At 35.6% G+C, this 9094-nt stretch overlaps 1 protein-coding gene across 2 annotated transcripts; it reads left to right on the top strand.

The window, feature by feature from the left end:
* Positions 1 to 858: 858 nt before the first annotated feature.
* gtf2h1 (general transcription factor IIH, polypeptide 1) lies at positions 859 to 7893 on the top strand. Of its 2 annotated transcripts, none has more exons than XM_037768200.1 (15): positions 859 to 1049; positions 2582 to 2743; positions 2831 to 3023; positions 3367 to 3532; positions 3668 to 3761; positions 4071 to 4220; positions 4381 to 4460; positions 4580 to 4707; positions 4787 to 4874; positions 4970 to 5058; positions 5603 to 5720; positions 6202 to 6292; positions 6623 to 6738; positions 6923 to 7015; positions 7094 to 7893. In XM_037768200.1, exons 2-15 carry the CDS (start codon positions 2590 to 2592, stop codon positions 7178 to 7180), a joined length of 1647 nt encoding a protein of 548 aa, XP_037624128.1. In that variant the 5' UTR covers positions 859 to 1049; positions 2582 to 2589; the 3' UTR covers positions 7181 to 7893. The 2 variants fall into 2 exon arrangements, with proteins under 2 accessions (XP_037624128.1, XP_037624129.1); XM_037768201.1 differs by having other exon boundaries at positions 865 to 1054.
* The last annotated feature ends 1201 nt before the right edge of the window (positions 7894 to 9094 follow it).

The following is a 9094-nucleotide window of genomic DNA, read 5'->3' as shown; positions in this document are numbered from 1 at the left end:
ACATGGACCCAAGCTGTTTCCTAGCAACGCAGTTTCATTGTCATTCCGTTGAAATGCGCTAAAACGGAGCGTTTCAGACAGAGCGTGAATACAGGTGTATTCAGACAGACAGTATGAGAAAAATAATGTGTTTTTTGAACATTAAAGCATGTAAACATGTTCTAGTACAAAACCCAAAATACAAGCATGAACCTGAAAATGAGCATAATATGTCCCCTTTAATATTAATATCAATGTTTGCATAAAATTAATCGAATTATATTGCGCCAAATTCTATCAAATGTGCTATTTTAATATAGTCATTAATTCCAATTCCAATTCAAATAATTTAAATTATAATATTAATTTCAATAATAATAATAATAATAATAATTTCAATTATTATTATATTATTATAATAATAATAATAATATAATAATAATTAATATTTCAATTATAATAATAATTATAACAATAATAGAAATAATATAAAAACAATCATAATATAATAATAGCAATAATATAATAATAATTAATATTTCAATTATAATAATTATAATTATAATAATAATAATAATTTCAATTATAATATTATAATTATGTTAATAATAATAATAATAATAATAATAATAATAATAATAATAATATAATTAATATTTCAATTATAATAATAATTATTATTATAATAATATAATAATAATTAATATTTCAATTATTATAATAATAATAATAATAATCATTAATAATATTCGCATTAGTTGAAGTAAATATGTTAATATGTGGTTAAAACTGTTCAATAATATTATCTGGATCTTGTTGTACATAAAGAGTTCAGCGAGCTCTGGACTGGAACTTATTCCCTTATCGTGTTATCTAGTCGGAACGTTTATGGTGTGACACACCGCCTGGCAGTCATGTCGGTGCTCCAGTCAGGACGCTCACTGTTAGAGTAGTCAAACAATCAACTTAAAACAACTCATTCAGTTAATCTTATAGTCACGAATACATCAGTAAGAGGTTATGTGTTGAAGGAGGGCGAGGGATCCGTCACAGTATCGATTTATTTTGAGGTAAAGTAAGTTTATGTCTGACTTCTTCTCTCTTCTTGGTTGTTAAGGTTAGCTAACGTAACGCTGCTTAGCTCAGTTAATGTGATACAACCTGCAACACAACAGTGGTTTGCTTGTGTCTGGGTCACAGCAGAGAGTAAACCTGCTGTAGGAAGCACAACATTTATTCAGGACTTTGTAGTGAATCAGATAAAATAGTTGGTGCTTTCATCTCATACAAACTAGTACTCCCTTTATATTCTTGCTACTGTTAATGTTGCTCATGTTAATTCAGACTATTTATGAGGTTTTACAGTTTATTCTAATGCCCTGATTATCCATCTATCTGTTGAATGATTGATTAGATAGACTGCACATATGTACATACTACATTTATTTATTGTACATACTACATTTATTTATTGTACATATTACATTTATTTATTGCACATACTACATTTATTAATTGTACATATTACATTTATTTATTGTACATACTACATGTATTTATTGTACATACTACATGTATTTATTGTACATACTACATTTATTTATTGTACATATTACATTTATTTATTGCACATACTACATTTATTTATTGTACATATTACATTTATTTATTGTACATACTACATTTATTTATTGTACATATTACATTTATTTATTGTACATACTACATTTATTTATTGTACATACTACATTTATTTATTGTACATATTACATTTATTTATTGTACATACTACATTTATTTATTGTACATACTACATTTATTTATTGTACATATTACATTTATTTATTGTACATACTACATTTATTTATTGTACATATTACATTTATTTATTGTACATACTACATTTATTTATTGTACATACTACATTTATTTATTGTACATATTACATTTATTTATTGTACATACTACATTTATTTATTGTACATATTACATTTATTTATTGTACATACTACATTTATTTATTGTACATATTACATTTATTTATTGCACCTTCTACATTTATTTATTGTACATAATACATTTATTTATTGTACATATTACATTTATTTATTGTACATATTACATTTATTTATTGTATATACTACATTTATTTATTGTACATACTACATTTATTTATTGTACATACTACATTTATTTATTGTACATACTACATTTATTTATTGCACATATTACATTTATTTATTGTACATACTACATTTATTTATTGCACATACTACATTTAATTATTGCACATACTACATTTATTTATTGCACATACTACATTTAATTATTGCACATACTACATTTATTTATTGATGGACTGCAAACACTATGTCACCCATTCACTCTGTATCTTTTATATCTCTATTTATTGTTTTTATAATTTTTATATACCTTTACCTCTCCTATGTTTCACTCTGTTTGCTGATGTTGCTGCTTTGACATCTGAATTTCCCTCTGGGGATTAATAAAGGTTCATCTTGTCTTATCTTATCTTATCTTAGATCAGTATTGCTGTTGCAGGACATGATTCTTAATGATAATCAATGACTTTTTCTTTCAGTTTGAGCCATGGCATCACTATCAGAGGAGGTGCTGCTGGTGGTGAAGAAGGTTCGCCAGAGGAAGCAGGATGGCACACTTTATCTGATGGCTGAGCGTATAGCCTGGGGTCCAGAGGGCAAAGACCGCTTCTCAGTCAGCCACCTATATGCAGATATTCGCTGTGAGTACTTAATACCATCCAATTACAAAGTAGTGCTGACATAATGGATGTGTTGGTGATGTTCTCATGTTCTGCAATTCTGTACAGGTCAGAAGATCAGCCCAGACGGTAAATCCAAAATTCAGCTCCAGCTGGTGCTTCACACCGGCGACAGTACCACATTCCACTTTTCCAATGACAGCAGTGCACTCAAAGACAGAGATGCTGCCAAGGAGCTGTTGCAGCAGCTGCTGCCCAAGTTCAAGAAGAAAGCCAACAAGGAATTGGAGGAGAAAAACAGGTGAGACTGGGTTGTTGTTTTTTTATTGTCATCAAATTGCGTTAAAAGACGAAAACCAACAATGAATTTATCCTTCTAACAAGTCTGTGTAACCAAAGAGCTCCATTGTGTCTATTAAAAACACACCAGTGAGCCACACTATTTCACTTGAACACATGTTCAATTCAATTTCAATTCAAATGTACTTAAAGGGACTGTTTGTAAGATCAGAAATTGGTTGTAACAGCGACACCTGTGGCCGTTAAGGCAACGAAAGTCAGCGTCCTGTTGCTCGTGCTCGCCCGTGTGCACGCGCTACTTGAATACTACTACTAGTAATACTAATACGCTACTTCTCCTGTAGGATGCTTCAAGAGGATCCCGTGCTTTTCCAGTTGTATAAAGATTTGGTAGTGAGTCAGGTGATCAGTGCAGATGAATTCTGGGCCAACCGGTTAGGAGACGTAAACAACGCAGACTCCGCTTTATCCAACAACAAACAGGAAGTCGGTATATCCGGAGCCTTTCTGGTGAGTACAACAAGTCTGGCACAATTACACCTTACATTTTGAAAATAATCTAATCTTAAATTTCATAATTGATTCAAGCATTGACAACTTCAGCATTAACAACATAGTTTTAAATGTCATTTTTGTGCATTACAGGCAGACATTAGACCTCAGACAGATGGCTGCAATGGCTTGAGATATAATCTGACCGCTGACATTATTGAATCCATCTTCAGAACATACCCTGCAGGTAAACGATTGCATCTCAACTTTGGAGTTAGCTCATCAGTTGTAACAGTAATGATAGATTGGGAAAAAGCTGCTAGAAGCTCAGATTCTCATTTCAACTAAAAACTACAGCAGTGATTTTACTGATTATCATACTGTCAGCAGGAGAGGAAGAATTGCTTTGTGAAATCAGCTGGTATATCTTTGGATAGACAGTTTGGTGCATTCCTGTTCACCTCAGTGACTGATATTAAATGTGCAGCTGGTGTTCCTAGACACTGCAGCTAGATTGGACTAAATATATTTATATCAACTTGCGTTGTACTTGCAGTGAAGGAGAAGTATAGTGAAAATGTGCCTCATAACCTGACGGAGAAGGAGTTCTGGACCCGCTTTTTCCAGTCCCATTATTTTCACAGAGACCGCATCAACACAGGAACACAGGATATCTTCTCAGAGTGTGCTAAGCAGGATGAAAAGGGTAGGAGTTTTAATTATTTTCAGGTGCAAAGCTCACATATAAATGCAAATATTTTTTAAAGATGTCAGTATATGTTTTATTTCAACATTTAATTAGTTACTGCAATCAAATCCGCTGAGCCACAAATGTGTCTTCATGTTTTAAAATCTGTCTCATGCAGGGTTAAAGTCTTTGGTGGTTCAAGGAGTGAAGAATCCGTTGGTCGACCTCCTGTCGTTAGAGGATAAATCATTAGACGAGGTGAGATTTAATGATTAGTCAATAACAGCTACATACTACTCAAAAAATAATTTACTTGTATAGCTTTCTTTTTCCTCTTCCTCCTTCGACCTCAAGACTTCGTATTTTCTGTGACACAGGGTTACGGAGTTTGCACAACATTGCCCTCAAGTTCGAACCGGACGGTGAAGGACAGCAGCAACTCTGCCATTATAAAGCGGTTCAACCATCACAGTGCCATGGTGCTGGCAGCAGGCTCACGCAAGGGGTAAAGAAATTACTTTTGAAAAAAAATATCACTTGTTCAGTCTCTTCAATTGTTTGCTAACTATGTCATATTTCTAAAGCGAAGCACCAGCTGACCAAGCTAGCGAGACCAGCAGCACAGATGGAAACTCAAGGGATTCTGACTTCTTCCAGCCTCCTATAAAGAAGGTATGATGGCTCTTCAGCTTTGACAGGGTTTTTCCAAAATGTGGTTATTGCTCTGTAACAGACTGTGTCACTTTTATTGTGGCAAACTTTCTTAGGTCAAATTACAAGAAGCCATAGAATATGAAGATCTGCAAAGGGAAAACAGACCGAAAACAGTCGCGTTGAACCTCAAGAAGTCCGACAGGTACAGTTTATCCACAATTTTTTTTTTGTTTTTTATTCTTTGTTCATACAGGGTGACGTAATATTGTTAACTCCAAATGGCAGTGATTAATGAAACACTTATAATGGATTAATATGTTCATAAAACACCGAGCAAAATCATAAATTGTGCTGTTTGAAACTGCTTATTTTGTTTGAAAAACCATTACAAAACTCTGTATTAAGTATTCAAATTATAATATATGATACATACATATTGGCTGTTCAAAATCAAGTCTTTCCATCAACTGGATAGAGACGAAACAATCAATTGATTAGTTGTGTCAGCTCTTGCAAAGCCTCCATCACATAAAACATTTTGAGGTTTCAGTAGCCAGAGATCAACTGTGCACTTTGAACTGTTTTTAAATAGATTTGCTATTTCATTTTACAGGTCAGATTTATTGCTTTCACTATGTTAAAGTTCCTGCCAGTGGCCATAACATCTGAATTAAGTAGAATTCAGGAGCATTCATGGTTGAATTTATGGTGATGTGTTCTGATATAATGTTTATATTCTTTATCAGGTATGCTCATGGTCCCGTGCCTCTTCAGTCTCAGCATTATAAGACAGGCCAGGACATCATCAACTCTGTCAACTACATCCGGCATGAGATGGTCAATTACAAACCCAACCTCGCTCAGGTTAGTTAGTAGGTTAGTCGTTTGTAATCAGGTCGGCTGCACAGAACACACAGCCTCTGTTGTGATTCAACAATCATTAACCTTTGGACAAAGATTAACGATCATCTTTGTAGTTTGATCCACTCATACACAGCTCAGAAGTCCAATAATAACACATTCTCAGGTTAAGATCAGGAAGCCTGTTCCTCCAGTCACACGCCTCAAGGAGGTACTGTGGGTAGCCAGTGAACATGCACTAAAAGCACGGTCAACAGAGCACGGACAAACTCACCTTACAACACACATGGAGGAAGAGCGACTTCACTCTCTGCTCACGTAGACTTTACTCCTCTATATCTTTACATAGCTAAGAGTTGTTTGCTGCTATATGAATACTCTGAATATGGAATAGAGAACTGTTAAAGAAATAATCCTGACTTTCAGTTGCCTGAAAAGTCAGGAATGTGTAAATAGTTAAAACTATGTTTAACACTCTTTGCAGGTGTTGTCCAGCACAACAGCTAGTTCTGCCATTGCAGCACTTTCTCCAGGTGGCGTCCTCATGCAGGCAGCAACACAGCAAGCAATAAATCGTAAGTGTGTTGTACAATTGCTAAATATCATTAATTATTATTATATATTCTGAAAGTTGGTGATCGGTGGGTGCCTGTAGCACAACTGCAGTGTGTGAAGTTGCTTCCATAAGACTGCTGTCTGGGCGTTTTGTAGAGATGGAGGGAGGGATTTAAATCTCTTAATTTCTGTCTAAAATTTCTGGATTGTTCACTGATGACCCATAGATTCACTATTGCTTAAATCTGAATCCATCATGACAAATGTTTATTCAAACTGGCAGTACCATATTTTGTCTTTTCTTTGCAATATATATATATATATATATATTTTTTTTTTTTTTTTTTCAGAGATGGTACCTACTGAGGTTCAAGGAGAGTTGAAGCATCTTTATGCAGCTGCTGGAGAGTTGTTGAGACACTTCTGGTCCTGTTTTCCTGTAAACACGCCGTTTTTGGAGGAGAAGGTGACTAATAATAATAATAACTTTATTGAAAGCAGGTCAAATTATTATTGTCACACAGTAAGTTATTCCTTCTCTTGACACTAATGACTCTGGGAACAGTACATAGGGCCTACTAATCAATTATGTTGATGCTAAATTTGTTTTTCTTCACATTTGTTCTCATCATCTCATACTTTTCATATAGGTGATGAAAATGAAGTCAAACCTTGAGAGATTTCAGATGACCAAGCTTTGTCCTTTTCAGGAGAAGATTCAGCGTCAGTACTTAAGTGCAAATGTAAGTCTCTAAGCTATTACTAACGATACGTCTTATACCAGGTGCCACGTGTATTAAATGTCTTTGACGTCCCCACAGCTCACAGGGCATTTGGAGGAGATGTTGCAGACAGCCTATAGCAAGTTCCACGTCTGGCAAACCCGTCGCATGTTGAGGAAAACCTGAGGTCTGATAGTTTGTCAAAGGGAGGACAAGGAAGACATTACAGTGTATGGACAAATGACCTGAGACGGTTCTCCAGACTGCTGTGAAGAGACCATAGATCACAGCCTGATGGGAAGAGATTCAAAGGGTGCTTTATGAGGATATAGATGGACGCTGCTACATCCGCAACTGTTCAACAGAGACTAACTGCATCTCAGTCACAAATAACTGTAATTAATTTCTTTCTCTTTTGTTTGTGTTTTCTCAATGGTTGAGAGATTGGTGCCGGTAATGGTTAAATGGGACTTTTAAAATGGTATAATATGACCAAATTTCAAATAGAAATTCAGAAAGGCACTCAGGACAACAGGCTGATGTGTGAAATGCAAGCAGCCGACTGCCAACATGTGTTTCATCGGTGCACAGAGCAGAGAAAGAGAGCTTGGACATACAAGGAACCCCTCTGAGCACTGGGTCGACTTGTGGAACAAAGTTCCAGAAAATCTGAAGCAAAAGGTGAAGTGAATATAGCAATACTGTAAAGACATTTTGCACTTGAGTGCATCAGTGTATGTGTGTGTGTGGTTCAAATCACACTGTCACTGGTTTGTAATGTCTGCACCTTCTGTCTGCACTGAAGACAAAAATGTCACTGAATTAAAGTGAGATTTTGTTCATGCCACTGTCTATTGAAACTGCAGTATTCAATTAAAGCAGCAGTGGGTAGAATTGGAGCAAATATGATTTAAAAGTTATTTTTATAAAACGGTCACTATATCCTCTTAGTAGTGCACAAGACAGGTAATCTGAAAAAAATCACGTGCCCGCATGTCCTCCTCCGGTGCTCCTAACGGCATCTGCAAGATTTCACAGTGCGGAGGAAAACAACCAATCAGAGCCGAGCTGGAGCCTGCCGTCTCTTAGTAGCTGTCAATCACTCGCAAACTTCAATCAAACGGTCAAACTAGGCAGCACTGATCAAATATGAATCAATATTCTGTTACTGTAATGCCTATTTCTCTCCTTAAAGGTCCCATATCATGCTCATTTTCAGGTTCTTACTTGTATTTTGTGTTTCTACTAGAACGTCTTTACATGCTGTAATGTTAAAAAAAAAAAAAAAAATTATTTTCCTCATACTGTCTGTCTGAATATACCTTTATTCACCCTCTGTCTGAAACGCTCCGTTTTAGTGCATTTCAATGGAATTGTGTTGCTAATCAAAGAGGTTTTGGTCCATGTTGACTTCCTGTCAGCTGATGTTATTTACATCCACTGCAACAGGAAATAAACTGGGACACATTTAGAATGTTTACATTTAAAACCGTGTAATGGTATAAATATTGTATATTTGTGACATCACAAATGGACAGAAATCTTAACGGCTTGTTTCAAACGCACAATTTCTTAATACGGGCTGTGTGTGTGTTTCTCTGTATATTGAGCGTTTTGATAGTTTAACAATATTTATATAGCCCTTAAACCTGCTTTATAATATAAAAGACATGAAAAAAGATTTAACTTTTTACAATATGGGACCTTAAAAGGGACTATTTGTAACCTTCAGAAATGCTTGTTATCAGCGACACCTGTGGCCATTAAGTCAACGAAAGTCAGCGTCGGGCTCGCGCTTGCTCACTCTAAATAGACATGAACGAGCATCGCTCAAACAGTGAGGCGACACACGTCAGCTAAAACCACAATATCACTCTATATTTCACCTGCTTGGCAGTAATGTTAGCTGATCAGACGAAGGTCTCTCCATGAATCACTGCTGATCCTAGTGTTGGCTTTTTCTGCTTCAGCCTCCGGGGCTGAAGCGGGAAAAGCTGGTCGGTGCCGGGTCTAAAGCAGGAAGAGAAACGTTATCGTCTCCCGACTGCGCCCGCAAGGAGACACCGGCACCCGGTCGGAGACGATAACGTTTCTCTCTGC

Source organism: Sebastes umbrosus, chromosome 4 (genome assembly GCF_015220745.1).
Source record: "Sebastes umbrosus isolate fSebUmb1 chromosome 4, fSebUmb1.pri, whole genome shotgun sequence".
NCBI classification, from domain to species: domain Eukaryota; kingdom Metazoa; phylum Chordata; class Actinopteri; order Perciformes; family Sebastidae; genus Sebastes; species Sebastes umbrosus.
The sequence above is the reverse complement of the archived record's forward strand: the minus strand, read 5'-3'. Positions and strand labels throughout refer to the sequence as shown.